Source organism: Oncorhynchus keta, chromosome 33, assembly GCF_023373465.1.
Source record: "Oncorhynchus keta strain PuntledgeMale-10-30-2019 chromosome 33, Oket_V2, whole genome shotgun sequence".
Classification (NCBI taxonomy): domain Eukaryota; kingdom Metazoa; phylum Chordata; class Actinopteri; order Salmoniformes; family Salmonidae; genus Oncorhynchus; species Oncorhynchus keta.
This window is the reverse complement of record NC_068453.1, coordinates 19,380,553-19,399,451: the sequence shown is the minus strand read 5'-3', so window position 1 is coordinate 19,399,451 and position 18,899 is coordinate 19,380,553. Positions and strand designations below refer to the sequence as shown.

Below are 18,899 nucleotides of genomic sequence, written 5' to 3'. Positions count from 1 at the left end.
TCGATGTTTTTTGGACAAGCCTACTCTTTTCTAAGAGATTTGGAAACACCCTCATGTCAGAAACTTAATTTTCTGGGGAACAAAAATCCTCTTTATTTGAGATTAAACTGAATCAATTAATCACTACTGCTGCTACTGTGTGTCTAGCAGGCCTATTGTGATGTAAATGAAGGTTCCACATACCACTCGGGCAGAGTTCAATGTGCCGTATTTAAAAGGGTGTGTTCCATTGCCTGTTTGTTATACTTGGCTACCTTCATAATAGGGGAGGTGTTACATAAACTGTAAGTTTCATTTAGTCAGAAATGGTTTTGTCGCATGCTGGTCACCTGTTTTGTAGTTAACGGAGAGCAACGTTCTACTTCAGATTTGACAGTATATGTACAGTTTTGCGAGGGCCAACAGTCAGGCGTCCTACGGTGACCGACATGGATACAACAGCTCTGATCTACAAGGTCCTCTGTGCCCATAATGGGTCCTTTGAGCTGGGAGAATTGCGTGCCAACATTAGCACGATGGAAGATGACCTGGAAAGTGTTTTAGGGAATCCGGAGATGTTTACCAGGGCTGTCTCTATGGGAAACAAACTGATAGTTGCCAAGACGAAGATGAGGTTATGCAGAGCTAATGGATGTAGTGGCTGCAGCAATTTACACCTGTGTAAGTTCTACCTGTATGGAACATGTCCATCCAATCAGAGGTAAACTTTCTTTACTTTACTGTTTGTTTTTACTCCGGAAGCCATTTACCCGTCATATTACTTCTATTCATTCTACTATTATTTCTGAAATGTTCTAAATTCCATGTGGTCTTACAGAATGTGACAGGTAATGCACTACAGTATACATGTCAATTACTACAGGTTCGGGGTAAGTTTGTAGATTTGACTTTTAAGGAAAACCTAATATATGTTTTAAAGAGCTTCATAAGAAATCGCCTCTCGTTCTTGCGAATTCCAGACAAGGATGCCGTCTCTGCCATGAGCTGACGTCAGAGCACAACATCAGAGTCCTGAGAGAGCATTACCTGGAGGAACTGGACAGGAAGGAGCTGTGTACATTACTGCTGCAGAATGACAACGCCCTTTTACCCCCAGTATGTGCGTCATAGGCATTCGGGAAGGATTCAGACCTCTTGACTTTTTCCACATTTTGTTGCGTCACAGCCTTATTCTAAAATATATATATATATATATATATATATATATATATATATATATTTTAAATCTTCAATAATCTACACACAATACCCCATAATGATGAAGAAAAAACTGTTTTTTTAGACATTTTTACAAATGTATTAAAAAGAAAAAGCAGAAATACCTTTTTTATATACGTATTCAGACCCTTTGCTATGAGACTCCAAATTAAGCTCACATGCGTCCTGTTTCCATTGATCATCCTTGAGATGTTTCTACAACTTGATTGGAGTCCACCTGTGGTAAATTCAATTGATTGGACATGATTTGGAAAGGCACACACCTGTCTTATAGGCAGGCATTGTATATTCAATGTTTATTTCCCCACGTCCAAAAGGACTACAGACGAATTCACAGACTTGAGGCTATCGTCCAAGTATGTGTACTAAACTGAGCGTGCAGATATCTTTAAAAATTATTTATTTGAATTGGGATATCTGTAAAACTGATGTACTTGAATTGGGACTGATGCACTTAAACAGAGTTTGCACTTATCCAATGTCCTTATCAAGCCCTCATCAGGAGTGGTCTGTGTTTGTCTCCAGGTTTGCTTCACATACAACAAAGGTAGTGGAGAGTACGGATACTGTCCTGACAAAGGGAGCTGCAGAAGACTGCACGTCTGTGAGCGCTACATTACAGGAACCTGTGCTGCAGAGGTGGACTGTGACAGGTCTCACGACTTCTACGAGCCCCACCCGCTCAACACCCTACAGCAGAGGGGACTACCTAATGAACTGGTGGCATCCATGTTGTCCACCTACCGCAACAACCAGGCAATCGGGCATACTAATGATGCTAGTAACACACTTTGGTAAGAGACCTTGTAGAGGAGACTACACTAACCTCGGTCCTCGGAATCAATTTTCTATTGGATATAAATTAGGAGAGAGAGCTGCCAGGTAGATAAGATTATACTGATTGTATTTTATTATAATGCTGTCTAACCTTCTCTAATCATCGTCAGCAAAAAAGACTCCGACTGCCTGCTGAAATCCAAAGTTTTACCCAGTCACTGGGATAAATCTTCAGTACCTGAAACTGGATTCAAGGTTCATAATCACTTTTTAACTCATAAGATCTTGCATCTGGTCAGAAGGCAGTGCATTATTAGATTGGTAGCTATTACATTGGTAAAAGGATGTTCTTTTCAAATGCATTCCCTCTAGAGGGTTGCTCTGCAGAGTTCCTCAGCTGAGCACAAGAATATTCTGGATCTTTTCCACCAAACTATGACTGGCTTCAGTGTGAAGACTATTGAGAGGGTGCAGAATCGGATCCTGTGGGAGGTCTTTTCGTGGTAAGAATCACAAATCCTCAAATCCCATGCCAAAAGAAATGTAATCTACCCAAGAAATATGTTCATATTGTTTGCGTTAATCAAAGCAGTCATAACATATGCGAACAGATGTAACATGTTAAAGGTAACTGGTACTTAGATTCTAGCAGCAAACACTTGCAAATGCTATGAGGTAGCCTGCCAATGACGATACTTGACAAATTAATCTGTTGTTCCTCTCCCAAGGCAAGGAGATGTGATGAGAAAGGCAAATGCAGGGAAAGGGAATGAGAAGCAGCTCTTCCATGGAACAGACTCTAAACACGTGGACGCTATATGCCTGCAGAACATAGCCTGGAGGATGGGTGGAACACAAGGAACGCCCTATGGGCAAGGTGAGCTCTGTATTTCATGTGATATCTAATAGATTTTTAAGTTTCTATAACGATTTATTATGTTACGTGGAAATGGCATATTTTTTTGCTATTCTCTTTCACGTCACATTGTGGAAATACAGTGGAAAAGTTGACAAAACAAATGTCTTTTTAATGTCACACTCACTGTGATGGTTCTAATTCTAACCCATCTCTTTCCAGGAAGCTACTTCTCTAAGGATGCCAAGTTCTCCCACAGCTACACCAGCCAGTCAGGAGTCAGGTCCATGTTTGTTTGTCGTGTGCTGGTGGGAAATTACACGCAAGGACACTCCAGCTACCTCTGCCCCCCTTCAAAAGATGGAAGTCACACCATCTCCTATGACAGCTGTGTGGATGATATCTACAACCCCTCTGTATTTGTGGTGGTCGGGAAGCATCAGGTTTACCCAGAGTACCTTATTCAGTACAGGGAAGGGTCCAGGCCTGGGACCTATGTTCCACCACCTAACTTTGTTCAAAACCAGAGCCACCACAACATGCACTGGACATCTATTCCAGTCATGCCAAGCTCACCAGCCACCCCTGTGCTGCCCTACAATGCAAGGTTCAGATCTCCTTGCCCAACAGGACAGAGAACCCCCAGACCTACCTTGACACATGCTTCTGCACAGTTTGGCTCCCTGAACTCCGTGACACATCCATTGTTTCAGTCAGGTCTGATGACGTATGTCTCTCCTCCACCACCCTGGGTCGGCTCTATGACCTCCATACCACACGCACCTCCATCAAGGACAAGAAGATCACAGTTTACTAAAATGAAAGCAAAAAGTACATCTATGGCATCACTAGATAATCTATAAGTCTTGGTAGTCAATTTTTTATTTTGAAATTTAGGAGGAAATTACCTTTTTTATGTATAAATAAATTATATTTATGAAATTGTGTCCTTTTTAGGTGTTGGTAGAGCATGGTGCATGTAGTGGTTTTTATTCCCTGGACCACCCATACGTAAAGTGACTGCACGCATTTCTGTAAATCACTTTGGATGAGAGTTTGATAAATGGCATATATCATGTGTTGACAAAATAATCAGAATTCGGCTGTCTGTGTAAATGCAGTCATGGTAGTTTCTGAATGCACAACTGCATACAACATTTATTGTTTTTTTCATTTTTAAATGTGTTTTCTTCCCCCTAGGGGTGATGTTGTTAAACTCTGCACCCTACTTATTCTGCATTACTCCACACCACTAGTCAAACAAACATCCAGTCAATGACTTTCTATTGGCCATTTTGTTTATTTAGTTGAATACACAGAAATCCAACTACTTTACAAAATGTGTCAGCAGAACAGAAGTCCCAGCGTAAAGGAAACATGCTCATCATATTCCTTTATACTAGTTGAACATCAGAGGAGGCTGCTGAGGGGAGAATGGCATCAAACACCTGGAAACTGTGTTTGATACCATTCCACCTATTCTGCTCCAGTCATTCACACGAGACCGTTCTCCCCAAGGTGCCACCAACCTGCTGTGTTGAACATCATTCTTGTTTGTTGCAAGGGTTTAACACACCAACTATGCATATTTGACATGAAACTGCAATTATCATTCAGAAACACTACATATTTTCAACAGGTTGAACTTTGACCACCAAATTGTTTAATTAACTCCTGCACTCCAGATGATGTGATAGTAGATGTGTCAGAAGTAGTGCTCGATGTGGAGTGGTCAAACCCTGAGAGTGTGGAGGAGTCTGTGTAAGTGTGGGTGTATGATGAGTGAGAGTGTGTGGTAAGGTGTGCTCAATGAGGATGAAGGGGATAGTGGGTGCGAGTAGTAGTCGTTGAGCGGGTGTGAGCCTGAGAGGATGTGTCAGTTGAACGGGAAAGTGTGCGAGAAGGGGGGCTGGCAGGGGTAGTGAGTGTGCGAAAGGGGTTGCTTGAACGAGTGTGGGCAGTGCCAGGGGTAATGAGTGTGTGAGAGGGGGCACTGGATGAGGGAGTAAGTGTGCGAGAGGGGGCACTGGCTGAGGGAGTAAGTGTGCAAGAGGGGGCACTGGCTGAAGGAGTAAGTGTGCGAGAGGGGGCACTGGCTGAAGGAGTAAGTGTGCGAGAGGGGATGCTGGGTGGCCTAGTGGGTGCATAAAACAGGGTACTGGCTGGGGTTGTGGGTGTATGAGAGGGGGTACTGGGTGTACGAAAGGGGGTACTGGCTGGGGTTGTGGGTGTATGAGAGGGGGTACTGGGTGTACGAAAGGGGGTACTGGCTGGGGTAGTGGGTGTACGAGGGGGGCGCTGGCTTGGGTAATGAGTTTATGAGGGAGTTTTCTGAATGAGGGAGTGTAAGACCAATTAGCTTGGCCTAGGGTGGTATCCACCAATTGAGAACCCAATTTGGTTCGGGCAGGTTTGGGGAGACGTGAAGGGGGAAGAGAATTGGTTGGATTAGAGAAAGTGGTGGCTGCTTGAGATGGACTCAAAGTGGAAGTGGATGGAACTCAAGAGTTTTGCAGTGTAGCAGAAGCTGCTGCTTGAATCTGGTTGGATGCTGGGTATTGGACTATATAATTGGATTGGATAGAGACAGTTTTTGGTGGAGCTGGAGCCGAAGAGGACAAGTGCATGACGCCATCATCATATCTGATGAGGAACTCGGGGTACACCTGGTGCTTTTCAAACACCACATATATGGATGGGTTCAGGACATTGTCCACACAGCTGTCATAGAAAGTGGGATTTCCCTCGCCTTTTGGAGGGGGGCGACGGAGGTCCGACTTCCCTTGTGTGTAGTCACCAACAAGCACCCAACAAACAAACATGGACCTCACTCCTGAGTGGCTGGTGAAGCAGTGCGAGTACTTGGCATCCCTGGCAAAGTAACTCCCTTAAACAAACAGAGAAGATCATCAGTAAAACAAAATGACTGACTATCATGAGATCATGACTGCTTCTAAAATCTGACTACATTTCTGACAGTTGGTTAACATGAGGTACCTTCGCCATACACAGTTCCATTGGTTCCACACAGCCTCCAGTCGAAGTTATCTCTGCAAATGGCGTCTACGTGTTTTGGGTCCATTCCGTGGAAGAGATGTAGCTCCTTGCTGTTTCTACCCCCATTGTTTTTCTTCATCAAATCTCTTTTCCTAAAAAAACAGGGGTAAAAACATTAGCTGCTTCCCCATAATCTTGTTCAAGCCAGGGTTTACTTAGCATTTTGGAAGTAACATGCTAGGATTGTGTGTGAGAGTTGATGTAAACATACCACTGGAAGACTTCCCAGAGGTCCCTGTTTTGGACCCTCTCGATGCTGGTGATCTGGAAGCCCCTCATGGTGTTGTTGAAAAGTCTCTGGACCTTCTGATAACAAAATAGTTGTCACTGCTAAAACAAAAAGTTGAACACTAACCTTCCTGTAAGCCTAAGCAGAATAACCACATGTAAACAAGTGACCTTATATCCAATGTCAGGTATGGCAGACTTGTCCCAAAATCCAGGAACATCTCTGAAATTCTGAGAGGAATTGTATGTTCTATTTGTCCTGAGGATAAATATAAAAGAGGACATGACATTCAACACTAAGAAAATAAGTTGCTCAACTTATTATCTCCACTTATTATCCAAATATTGATTATGCAATTGTGAGTGTTTATTAGGTTAAATACAGAACATGGTGACCATCCTCTTAGTTCATCCTCATCCGTACATTACCTGCTGTCTGCAGTTGAAACAAACACAGGACGACGCCTGACCATCCTTACAGTAACCGTATCTTTTGTTTTTTTGCGTCATGTCTGTAATTATGAGAATAACTATTTGAACCATGTCTGTTGTATATTAAATATATTTTGTGCAAGAGTGTTGATGTGTGTTACCTCTGAAACTCAGCTCATAAGACTGCTGGCCTGCAGTGAACTTCACCACAGCACTTTGATCCTCCTGGAACCTTTTCTCAAGGTCTTCACTGGTGATGGACGACAATCTGTGCATCTCTTTCTGTGATTTATAGGAAAAAACTCAAATTCAAGGGGAACAACAGTTTACCGTCTCTATTATTGTCCTCGTAACACATCAGCCTGTTTGAGTGCTTCACACCACTTACGATGGATGCGTACTGGACCCATTTTCCGTACTCGTCCTCCCAGAACCACACCCACTCTGTGGTGAGTACGCACATGGGCTCGGTCACAGAGGACACTGTGGAGGGACGTTGAACTTCACTGAATCTCCTGCTCATGGCTTCAAAATGTACACAGTTTGGATCCCTCACTGTGAAGCCATAAGAAAATGCCAATGGTAAAGCAACCAATCCCCATTGCCAATTCCCATTCCAAGAATGTACTTCATTCACACTGTGAAATATTTGTATCTAGTTTAATATAACCTACTGCACCTTTGTATCTTAGAAGAGTCACAGAAGTCTCTCTAGATCGTTGTTTTTCTGGCAGAGCAAACGAAGTCTGACCATTCTTCACTTCCCAATTGTAGGGCCTTTTATAGTGGATGCTCCAGCATTAATCTGAACAGACGTTAGGTTTATATAACAGATGTTACAGTTATGTAACAGTGTGTCATGAGACTCTTGTTAGCCAGAATGACAAGATAATATCTTGCCATGGCCTCCATTCACAAAATCGATGCTAGGCTTCTAGTGTTGCTTTGAAAGTTTTATCAAATAAAGTACAACATAGTCCATTATTGTGGATGTACAGTATATGGTTGTATGTTGTCCTATGAGGAGGATATGGTATTGTGTATCTACTGACAACCTTTAGATCTAGATAAACTCATACCCAGCCAGCTATCCTGGATGGGGCAAAAAGTTCCCCTGATCTCAGGTGTTCTGCCAAAGCAAATGTGGGAAAGTTAAGCATCCCAGCAACGCTCTCCCTCTTTAACTTTACCTCCTTGTTTGCAGTACCCCTTGACAGAGAACAGACAGATCTCCTTCCTCACCGACAACAAACAACTTGTGGTGCCATAAAAGAAATGCACCCCTCCCCAATGTTGATATTTTCAAACGACCCCCCCTTGTACTGAAGAAAAAGTGAACACACTCCCTTATAGAATTAACTAAAATAAATATACGTCCACAAATAACAATAACTGTAGCGACCCCGTGTTTATGAACCTGGATATCAACTTTGCCACTTCAGCATGCTTTTGTGGCACAGTCGATGGCTACGGGCCAGACAGAAACAAACGCATCGCGCCGATAGAAACAAACATCTTTCTGGTAAGAAGAGGGGCGGGGGCGTATGCTTCATGGTTAACGTGACGTGGTGTGGCCACAACAACATACAGGAACTCAAGTCCTTCTGTTCACCTGATTTAGAATTCCTCACAATCAAATGTCGACCGCATTATCTACCAAGGGAATTCTCTTCGATTATAATCACAGCCGTATATATTCCCCCCCAAGCAGACACATTGATGGCTCTGAACGAACTTTATTTGACTCTTTGCAAACTGGAATCCATATATATCCGGAGGCTGCATTCATTGTAGCTGGGGATTTTAACAAGGCTAATCTGAAAACAAGACTCCCTAAATTGTATCAGCATATTGATTGCGCAACCAGGGCTGGAAAAATCTTGGATCATTGCTATTCTAACTTCCGCGATGCATATAAGGCCCTGCCCAGCTCTCCTTTCGGAAAAGCTGACCACGACTCCATTTTGTTGATCCCTGCCTACAGACAGAAACTAAAACAAGAAGCTCCAACGCTGAGGTCTGTTCAACGCTGGTCCGACCAATCGGATTCCACACTCCAAGACTGCTTCCATCACGTGGACTGGGATATGTTTTGTATTGCGCCAGACAACAACATTGACGAATACGCTGATTCGGTGAGCGAGTTCATTAGAACGTGAGTTGAAGATGTCGTTCCCATAGCAACGATTAAAACATTCCCAAACCAGAAACCGTGGATTGATGGCAGCATTCGAGTGAAACTGAAAGCGCGAACCACTGCTTTTAATCAGGGCAAGGTGACCGGAAACATGACCGAATACAAACAGTGTAACTATTCCCTCCACAAGGCAATCAAACAAGCTAAGCGTCAGTATAGAGACAAAGTAGAATCTCAATTCAATGGCTCAGACACAAGAGGTATGTGGCAGGGTCTACAGTCAATCACGGATTATAAAAAGAAAACCAGCCCCGTCACAGACCAGGATGTCTTGCTCCCAGGCAGACTAAATAACTTTTTTGCCCGCTTTGAGGACAATACAGTGCCACTGACACGGCCCGCAACTAAAACATGCGGACTCTCCTTCACTGCAGCCGATGTGAGGAAAACATTTAAACGTGTCAACCCTCGCAAGTCTGCAGGCCCAGACGGCATCCCCAGCCGCGCCCTCAGAGCATGCACAGACCAGCTGGCTGGTGTGTTTACGGACATATTCAATCAATCCCTATCCCAGTCTGTTGTTCCCACATGCTTCAAGAGGGCCTCCATTGTTCCTGTTCCCAAGAAAGCTAAGGTAACTGAGCTAAACGGCTACCGCCCCGTAGCACTCACTTCCGTCATCATGAAGTGCTTTGAGAGACTAGTCAAGGACCATATCACCTCCACCCTACCTGACACACTAGACCCACTCCAATTTGCTTACCGCCCAAATAGGTCCACAGACGATGCAATCTCAACCACACTGCACACTGCCCTAACCCATCTGGACAAGAGGAATACCTATGTGAGAATGCTGTTCATCGACTACAGCTCGGCATTTAACACCATAGTGCCCTCCAAGCTCGTCATCAAGCTCGAGACCCTGGGCCTCGACCCCCCCGTGCAACTGGGTACTGGACTTCCTGACGGGCCGCCCCCAGGTGGTGAGGGTAGGCAACAACTTCTCCACCCCGCTGATCCTCAACACTGGGGCCCCCCCACAAGGGTGCGTTCTGAGCCCTCTCCTGTACTCCCTGTTCACCCACGACTGTGTGGCCACGCACGCCTCCAACTCAATCATCAGGTTTGCGGACGACACAACAGTGGTAGGCTTGATTACCAACAACAACGAGACGGCCGACAGGGAGGAGGTGAGGGCCCTCGGAGTGTGATGTCAGGAAAATAACCACACACTCAACAAAACTAAGGAGATAATTGTGGACTTCAGGAAACAGCAGAGGGAACACCCCCCTATCCACATCGATGGAACAGTAGTGGAGAGGGTAGTAAGTTTTAAGTTCCTCGGCGTACACATCACAGACAAACTGAATTGGTCCACCCACACAGACAGCATTGTGAAGAAGGCGCAGCAGCGCCTCTTCAACCTCAGGAGGCTGAAGAAATTTGGCTTGTCACCAAAAGCACTCACAAACTTCTACAGATGCACAATCGAGAGCATCCTGTCGGGCTGTATCACCGCCTGGTACGGCAACTGCTCCGCCCACAACCGTAAGGCTCTCCAGAGGGTAGTGAGGTCTGCACAACGCATCACCGGGGGCAAACTACCTGCCCTCCAGGACACCTACACCACCCAATGTCACAGGAAGGCCACCCCGCTATCATCCAGAAGGTGAGGTCAGTACAGGTGCATCAAAGCTGGGACCGAGAGACTGAAAAACAGCTTCTATCTCAAGGCCATCAGACTGTTAAACAGCCACCACTAACATTGAGTGGCTGCTGCCAACACACTGACTCAACTCCAGCCACTTTAATAATGGGAATTGATGGGAAATTATGTAAAATATATCACTAGCCACTTTAAATAATGCTACCTAATATAATGTTTACATACCCTACATTATTCATCTCATATGTATATGTATATACTGTACTCTATATCATCTACTGCATCTTTATGTAATACATGTATCACTAGCCACTTTAACTATGCCACTTTGTTTACATACTCATCTCATATGTATATACTGCACTCAATACCATCTACTGTATCTTGCCTATGCCGCTCTGTACCATCACTCATTCATATATCTTTATGTACATATTCTTTATCCCCTTACACTTGCGTCTATGAGGTAGTAGTTTTGGAATTGTTAGCTAGATTACTTGTTGGTTATTACTGCATTGTCGGAACTAGAAGCACAAGCATTTCGCTACACTCGCATTAACATCTGCTAACCATGTGTATGTGACAAATACAATTTGATTTGATTTGATTAGAAGGTTGAGGGTTCGCCGACCACCACAGACAAATTAACTTTCCCTTCCTGTTTCAGTAGACCTACACTACGATCAGAACCGGCTGCAGACAATGATCAGCTAGTTGGAAATCTGATTTTCAAAATGTTTATGCTATAATTATATTTGCAACAAATTTTCCAATGCCAATGCACCACAACCATTAAGGAAAGCATACCCACTGGGCACAAACTGGTTGAATCAACATTTCAATGTAATTTGTCAACATATTGTGACATGGAATCTATGTTTAAAATACATTGGATTTGCAAAAGGTCATCAATGTAAACTGTTGTTTTGAGGGTGAAATTTCAACCACAGGACTATGTCATCATGGTAACCAATTTTCAACATTGTCGAACTTTGTATAAAATATGTTGAATTTGTACCTTTGAAACAACGTTAGATCTTCAACGTTATTTCCACTATAAGAAAAAAACTAACTTCGATTTTTGTTTAAGACGGAGATGTGAATCCAACATATCAATTATTAATTTGTAGACAAACTGTAATTAAAGCCAGACTAAGTCAGTGGCACAGATGGAACTATCCAAGCAGAAGATACATCTCCTAAATAAATGTTCATATTTGGTTGTGTTGACAACCAAACACAATTAAATATCACATGTGCAATAGAGTAAATAGCTATATTTGAAAAAATGTAGACAATTAGATATCAATGGATTGCTCTGTTTTTTTTTTTACAGTATGTATAAACAAGTAATAGTCAGCATATATTTTCATATTTGCTCTTTGAATATAATGTTTATACATATGTTAAAAACTTCCAGTGAGAGTATAAGAACAACTCTGGCATTTATCTCAAGACGACATTCACAGCTAAACGACAACAGCATTTCTGACTCATTCTGCCAATCACCTGACAATTACTAGAAAGGAGGAAGTGTGTTTCACAATAATACAATTTCAGAGGAGAGAAATAAAGAAATAGTCAATTGTGAGGCAATTTGGGAACCTATTACTCACAGTGAGACACTTTCTGCAGAATTGAGATTAGTAAAAAAAAAAAAAAATTAAATACCAGATTGAAACAAACCTTCCATAGTTGGCTGTAGAAAATAAAATTATAGATTGGGAAACTAATAATGATGAGGCAGTGTGAAAAGGCCTATCCCATAAGAGTGATTTCTGTCTCAAATGGTTGAGAATATGTGGGATTCATTCAACAATTCAGAATAACCTAGGTCACACTTTACATTTATGTTACACTGATATGTGAACAGGATTTTCTCAACTGAATTGCTCTGTAGATAAACCCATCTCTCATAGCAAAAGTTTGATTTAGTCCTATTCTTTAACTTAGATTTTTGGTTGAGATGGAGACACGAATCCAACATATTAATTATAGATTTGTAGACAAACTGGAATTAAAGACACTAAGTCATGAGCACAGATGAAACTATCCAAGCAGAAGATACATCTCCTTCAAATGTCTGTATTTGGTTGTTTCTAATTTAGTCAGAAAGTTGTTTTCATTTCAAGATAAAGTGTACTGTTAGCTAACTAGCTAATGTTAGCTGACTGGCTAGCTAGGTAACGTTACGTGTATGATCTGTGTAGTAATATTATTAGTATCTCTGAGTCATTTGCATTGCTAGTTATAGCCTAATGTTAGCCAGCTAACATTGAACCTGGTTGGTTAGCTACCTGCAGATTCATGCAGGGTCGTAACATTATGAGTTGAGATTGTGGTTCATTGTTTAGCTTGCTAGCTAGCTGCATGTCTAAACAAAAGACTCCACTATGCAAATAACTAACTATTTCAATAGAATGTTTATGATGACACTGCGACAACTGTCGATAGGCGTAGCTGGTAAATTCGCTCTGGCTATCTACTCATATTTTAGAGCACTCTCGTCTGAGTGTGTCAGAGCGCAGAATAATAACATGAATTTATGAACATTGAATATGGTGTCAATAAACGTTGTCAAAAAATATTAATTAAATTGTTGCCAGCAGCACAGCTGCAGTCACCAATGCTCTGGATAACAATAAAACAGCTTAACCAGCTCTGCTCGGGTGAGTAAAATGGTCAGTGAGCTGTTCTAGTAGTTAGCAAGATAGCCAAAATTTAGCCAAAATTAGCCAGTTAGCTTGGTGCTTGACTGCTGCTGTTAAATCAGAACGCTCGGATCAACCCTACTCCTCGGCCAGAGCGTCGAGTAAGCGCTCTGAACGCTCCCAGAGAGAAACGCTCTGAATTTTGGTAAGACAATCTGGCAACGCTCTGTGTTTACGAACACCCAGAGCACACTCTGGCAATCCAAATGACATTTAAGAACACATCCATAGAATAAACAAACCTTTAGTCTTGAAATCTTCGGTTGTTAAGTATATAGCCTCACATGTTAATCCTTAAAGTGATGATTGTGGCTAAATCTTAAGAACGTGTGAACAATGCTGAATGGGTGTCGACAAAAGAAGAGCTCAATAGTAGGTACAAAAACATTAAGGGGCAATTTTCTCAAACGTGAGGTTACAAGTTTATCAACTTTCAAAGCATAATTACTTTCCCATTGTTCCTCAACTGTAGTGTATTATATACTATTTTCTATCTCCGAGTCTCTACTTTTATCCAATGTAAAAAAATATATATTTCAAATTTTGCTACATAAGACCATCTGCTAAACACTTGTACGTGACAAATAAATGAATACAATTGGATTTTAAATGATCTGAATGGAATTAAATATTAAATCACAGGGCTTTTGCACCGTTATTCAAATAGGATTCTCACAACAGTTTCAAATCACATTTTATTTGTCACATGCCCCGAATACAACAGGTGTAGTTGACCTTAAAGTGAAATTATTACCTACAAGCCCTTAACCAACAATGCAGTTTTTAAAAAAAACGTGTTAAGTAAAAAAACAAATCTTTTTTTTTAAGTACCAAAAACATTGATATATGGGAGGCGTATGTAAGCAGGCGAGGAAATGTTGCTAGGTTGCAAGAAAATATGAAGTAAAACCTTCAAACGGGCGAATGTAAACCCGGAGGAAAAAGCACTACCAGCTACGATCAAAGTGTTAACATCCCCCTAGGGTTGTGTTGTTGAATTGCACCATAATTCTGCTGCATTACTGTAGACTCACCACTAAGTGGAAGCACATACACACTGAGCACAGTGGCACAGCGCAGATGGTTTAAAGGGCCAATGCAGCTATATTTATCTCAATATCAAATCGTTTGTGTAACAACTACCTCACTGATTTTTATTTAATTTAAAACAATGGTCAAAAAGAAAGCTTCTTGGTAAAAGAGCCGTTTCTCAAGCAATCATTTTGCCAGGATTGTCTGGGAGTGGTCTGATTGGAGAGGTAACAATGTCAAATTAGCTGTAATTGGCAGTGAGGTTTGGAACTATTTCTTATTGCTCTATTAACCAATTGCCAAAACTCCATCCCACCAAAACAGGCAGAAATTTCAGGCAGTCTTTTCAAACAGCTCTTACACCAAATGTGCATTATCATTGCTTTAATGAAGCTCCCAGTTCCCAGACATTGGGAGCTGCTGCCAGCTAGTTGATGGGAGTTGGCAGAAACAGGGTACTTCAAAACGCACTGGAGTACAAGCTAAATAATTAAGTTTGCCCAGGGGGAATTGGATAAAACATGAATGATGCCCAAGATCGTTTGAACACCCTCACTGTATGCAAAACATGTTCACATTATTAATGTCACTAGATTTAAGCTAAACAAATGCCACTGGTCACTGCTTCTTCACAATAACATTCAGACTAGTGGTTTGTTGCAAAATGGTGTACAGTGCTATTTGGTTCATAAGATAGAGAGGAGTGCTGAGGGTAAGTATTCAGACCCCTTGACTTTCCACATTGTTACATTACTGCCTTATTCTAAAATTGATTAAACTGCCCCCCCAATCCACACACACACTACCCAAAGCAAAAACAGGTTTTTAGAAATGTTAGCAAATTTATAAAAAATAAACACTGAAATATCACATTTATGTAAGTAGTCAGACCCTTTATTTAGTACTTTGCTGAAGGACCTTTGGCAGATTACAGCCATGTCTTATTGGGTATGACGCTACAAGCTTGGCACACCTCTATTTGGGGAGTTTCTTCCATTCTACTTTTCAGATCCTCTCAAGCTCGGTCAGGTTGGATAGGGAACGTCGCTGCACAGCCATTGTAAGGTCTCTCCAGAGATGTTCGATCGGGTTCAAGTCCGGGCCACTCAAGGACATTCAGAGACTTATCCTGAAGCCACACCTGCGTTGTCTTGGCTGTGTGCTTAGGGTCGTTGTCCTGTTGGAAGGTGAACCGTCACCCCAGTCTGAGGTCCTAAGCAGGTTTTCATGAAGGATCTCTGTACTTTGCTCTGTTCATCTTTACCCTCAACCCTGACTAGTCTCCCAGTCCCTGCCTCTGAAAAACATCCCTACAGCATGATGCTGGGATGGCGCCAGGTTTCCTCCAGACATGACGCTTGGTATTCAGGCCAGAGTTCAATCTTGGTTTCATCAGACCAGATAATCTTGTTTCTCGTGGTCTGAGTCTTTAGGTGCTTTTTGGCAAACTCCAAGTGGGCTGTCATGTGCCGTTTAGTGAGGAGTGGCTTCCATCTGGTCACTCTACCACAAAGTCCTGATTGGTGGAGTGCTGCAGAGATGGGAGAACCTTCCAGAAGGACAGCCATCTTCACAGAGGAACTCTGGAGCTCTGTCAGAGTGACCATCAGGTTCTTGATCACTTCCATGACCAAGACACTTCTCCCCCGATAGCGCAGTTTGGCCGAGCGGCCAGTTCTAGGAAGTGTCTTGGTTGTTCCAAACTTCTTCCATTTAAGAACGATGGAGGCCACTGTCTTCTTGGGGACCTTCAATGCTGCAGGCATTTTTTGATACCCTTCCCCAGATCTGTGTCTCGCCAAAATTCTGTCTCGGCGCTCTACGTACAATTCCTTCGACCTTATGGCTTGATTCTTTTTTTGTTTTGTTCTCAACTTGCCTACCTGGTTAAATAAAGGTTAAATATTTTGTTTTCGATCTGACATGCACTGTCAACTGTGGGACCTTATATAGACAGGTGTGTGCCTTTCCAAATCATGTCCAATCAATTGAATTTACCACAGGTGGACTCCAATGAAGTTGTAGAAACATCTCAAGGATGATCAATGGAAACAGGATGCACCCGAGCTCCATTTCTAGTCTCATAGGAAAGGGTCTGTATACTTAAGTAAATAAGATTTGTTTTTTTTATTTTGAATACATTTGAAAACTTATTTTCTCTTTGTCATTATGGGGTATTGTGTGTAGCTTGAGACAAATTTGACAATTTAATCTATTTTAAAATAAGGCTGTAACGTAACAAAATGTGGGAAAAGTCAAAGGGTCTGAATACTTTGAATGCACGGTGTGTGTGTAATCTAAAATGTGTAATTTATTACTCCTGTCGACAGCACTGTACGAGCACAGAAAAATACTTCCCCACCCCTGTCGACAGCACCCCCAACCTAAAACATCTCCCCACAGCCATGAAACTACACAGAACATATTGACAAACAGATTAAAAGGTTAATAACGTCACCTTCTGTGCAGAGCCCTCACTCCCTGCATCATCATCATCTCTGGTAGATAAAGTATAATTGATGACCGGATCAAGAGATCAGTTCAGGGCAGAAATACTCTGATGAATCTTCAGAGGATAAAAATGAGAAGAGCTCTATGATAAAAGACTCAATTTTTCTAGAAAAAGATAATTTATTTTTGTTCTCATTTTTAAAAGTGTTTTGGAAAACCATTACCGGATTAAACCCAACAGCGTGCAATGCTACTGCGAGGGGATAACATAACGGAATCTAGACACTGGAATTATAGGCCCTGGGCTGTGAATCTGGGATATGGCTCTCTCTCCAGACACAGGGAATAGATTCAGGAATTGGGATAGAGCCAGAACTGTTGAGTAACCAATGGACAGTGTAAATATCAATGGTTCAGGACATGACATATTACACAAGGTGCCAGCCAGCCACATAGACCCAAATTTGGCTTTTTAAAGAGACAGAGACCAAAGCACAGAAAATATCAGGTTTAACACAGAAGCTGCATTGAAAAGGCATCAGGCCTGGCCACTATCATCATCATAATCATCACAGTGATAAGTAGCTTACAGAGTGGGTGGGGCCAGAGCTGCATCACTCACTTCCCACCTACCCCTCCCATCTCTGTCCAATCAGACGATAGCATCAAAGGCATTTAGATGTTCATTTTGTTCGGTTCTCATTGTAAAAAGGCAAAGAATATTAAACATTTCAGATAAAACGCATAAAACGTAGTGTTCAAATCTGTCTGAAACATTTGGTATAAGTCAATTCCTTTGTTCAGCCCATTCTGAACAGCACTTAATTCCTATTTCACGAAAATGACATTATCATCAATATTAAAGGATGAATCACAAATGAGGTTTGTGTGTATCACGTCTGAGGTTACTTCCCCCCCCAGGTCCATCAGACTGCCAGATGAGATCACTCGCAGTTAGCATGTTAGCGGCTAAAGGGTCAGTCTATGTATTTCCTATGGGAGAGAACACGTAACTCTTGGGGTGAATTCACCCCTTATAGACTAGACCCGTGGCAGTTCCACTGCATCTGTTAATAGACTATATAAAGTACATAAGACACCATTTATCCACAAACCCGTATACCAGTACACATTCCTTAGTAAAAAAATGAACCACCCTTCACAGGCACAGGGACACACAGGTACACAGGCACACACACACAGGCACACACAGGTGCACACAAACACACACACACACACGAGAGAACAATTAATAAAATAAAATTGTCCTGTCTTCTTTTTCCAATTATAAAACATTTTATCACTTGACAGTACAGGTACACACAGACAAAGCGCTCTCACATGGAGAACACCCCCACCCCCTGTACATACACAGACACACAAGTCACATTCCTCTCAGTGTGTGTGTGGATGAATGTGTATCATGGGGGATGGGAGTGAGAGTGTGTGTGGATTAGAACCAGAGGTCTTCTGGGAGAATTCGTTTTTAATACTCTCAGTGTGTTAGTGTAATAAAGGTGACGCAAGTACGACTCCGCAAAAGACGAGGAACCAATCGGCGGACCCCTTGTTTTTCTTAAAGGTTATACAAAAGCTTATGACCTGCATAGTCCAGTTCAATGTCCTATTGAGATTGACAACCACACAAAGATCAGTGTCCGCAATAATACTGTATGTGCCTGGTCCTGCTTCCTCTGAAGCCACCATCTGATTGGTCAGTCCCAAATGTCTTGCTTTTCTGTAATTTGTACTGTAGTGGCACACTGGCATCGTTTGGAAACAATTTCCCTCAAGGAGTTCTGTCCAAACTCCAAAAGACAGAGAGGAGGAGAGACACGAGGGTGTTGGGGTGTAAGGCTACATTGTAAACACCGCCCCATTTAATCTATCGCTATGACAACATCACAGAGTTCCAAAGTTCCAAACTCAGTGTGGGAGGCGCCAAACCCACATTGTGAGGGGGACAAACTCAGACTGGGTGGAGCCTAGCTTAACATGGGAGGAGTCTAGCTCAGTGTGGGAGGAGCATGCGTTCCAGGGCACACTGCAGGTGCTCCCAGTTCTTCCAGATGACCACCAGTAGGGACAAACCCATGCAGGTGAAAGCCAGGTGCACGCGGCTCCGCAGGAGGGGCGCGGTGAACTTGGCCGCCGTGGAAACGCACACCAGGATCACCGTGACGATGGCCAGCATGATGTTGATGCATTTCCCCAGCAGCACCTTGGCGTCTGTGTTCTCCACCTGTACCGTCTGCTGCTGCTGCTGCTGGAGCTCCAGCTTAGAGACACGCGTCTGACACGACTCCAGAGCCTCCTGTAAACACAGAAAAACAC

At 42.6% G+C, this 18,899-nt stretch overlaps 3 protein-coding genes across 8 annotated transcripts in view; 1 reads left to right on the top strand and 2 right to left on the bottom strand.

Moving 5' to 3' along the window:
* Nucleotides 1-137: 137 nt before the first annotated feature.
* LOC118366350 (protein mono-ADP-ribosyltransferase PARP12-like) lies at nt 138-4,036 on the top strand. 3 transcript variants are annotated; one of them, XM_035748948.2, is made up of 7 exons: nt 138-700; nt 960-1,095; nt 1,744-2,012; nt 2,166-2,250; nt 2,368-2,498; nt 2,724-2,872; nt 3,074-4,036. In XM_035748948.2, exons 1-7 carry the CDS (start codon nt 429-431, stop codon nt 3,712-3,714), a joined length of 1,683 nt encoding a protein of 560 aa, XP_035604841.1. In that variant the 5' UTR covers nt 138-428; the 3' UTR covers nt 3,715-4,036. The 3 variants fall into 3 exon arrangements, with proteins under 3 accessions (XP_035604841.1, XP_035604843.1, XP_035604842.1); XM_035748950.2 differs by lacking the exons at nt 138-700; nt 960-1,095 and adding an exon at nt 1,428-1,574 and having other exon boundaries at nt 3,074-3,793; XM_035748949.2 differs by lacking the exons at nt 138-700; nt 960-1,095 and adding an exon at nt 1,428-1,574 and having other exon boundaries at nt 1,711-2,012; nt 3,074-3,793.
* A 949-nt stretch (nt 4,037-4,985) lies between these two features.
* On the bottom strand, nt 4,986-13,568 carry LOC118366352 (protein mono-ADP-ribosyltransferase PARP12-like). Its single transcript, XM_052491620.1, has 10 exons — nt 13,325-13,568; nt 7,248-7,373; nt 6,957-7,123; nt 6,730-6,850; nt 6,566-6,648; nt 6,308-6,395; nt 6,120-6,214; nt 5,849-6,000; nt 5,482-5,738; nt 4,986-5,153 (listed from the first exon to the last, which is right to left on the bottom strand). Exons 5-10 carry the CDS (start codon nt 6,607-6,609, stop codon nt 4,986-4,988), a joined length of 804 nt encoding a protein of 267 aa, XP_052347580.1. The 5' UTR covers nt 6,610-6,648; nt 6,730-6,850; nt 6,957-7,123; nt 7,248-7,373; nt 13,325-13,568.
* Nucleotides 13,569-16,721: 3,153 nt separating this feature from the next.
* The window catches only part of LOC118366348 (transmembrane and coiled-coil domain protein 3-like), a 46,367-nt gene continuing 44,189 nt past the window's right edge, over nt 16,722-18,899 (bottom strand). For all 4 annotated transcript variants that reach the window (XM_052492379.1, XM_052492381.1, XM_052492380.1 and 1 more), the window contains exon 6: nt 16,722-18,879. In XM_052492379.1, the coding sequence (XP_052348339.1) occupies nt 18,577-18,879 (303 nt within the window). In that variant the 3' untranslated portion in view covers nt 16,722-18,576. The remainder of the gene's footprint in view (nt 18,880-18,899) is intronic.

Bases quoted from the DNA above. Each gene is read 5' to 3' on its own strand.
- LOC118366350 (XM_035748948.2), top strand. From the start codon at position 429: ATGGATACAACAGCTCTGATCTACAAGGTCCTCTGTGCCCATAATGGG. The intron at 1,096-1,743 runs GTATGTGCGTCA...GTTTGTCTCCAG, and splicing joins ACAACGCCCTTTTACCCCCA to GTTTGCTTCACATACAACAA. The intron at 2,873-3,073 runs GTGAGCTCTGTA...ATCTCTTTCCAG, and splicing joins AGGAACGCCCTATGGGCAAG to GAAGCTACTTCTCTAAGGAT.
- LOC118366352 (XM_052491620.1), bottom strand. From the start codon at position 6,609: ATGGTCAGGCGTCGTCCTGTGTTTGTTTCAACTGCAGACAGCAG. The intron at 6,001-6,119 runs GTATGTTTACAT...CTGTTTTTTTAG, and splicing joins CTCTGGGAAGTCTTCCAGTG to GAAAAGAGATTTGATGAAGA. The intron at 5,154-5,481 runs GTCATGCACTTG...TCATTACCCAAG, and splicing joins TCATCAGATATGATGATGGC to CCAGCGCCCCCCTCGTACAC.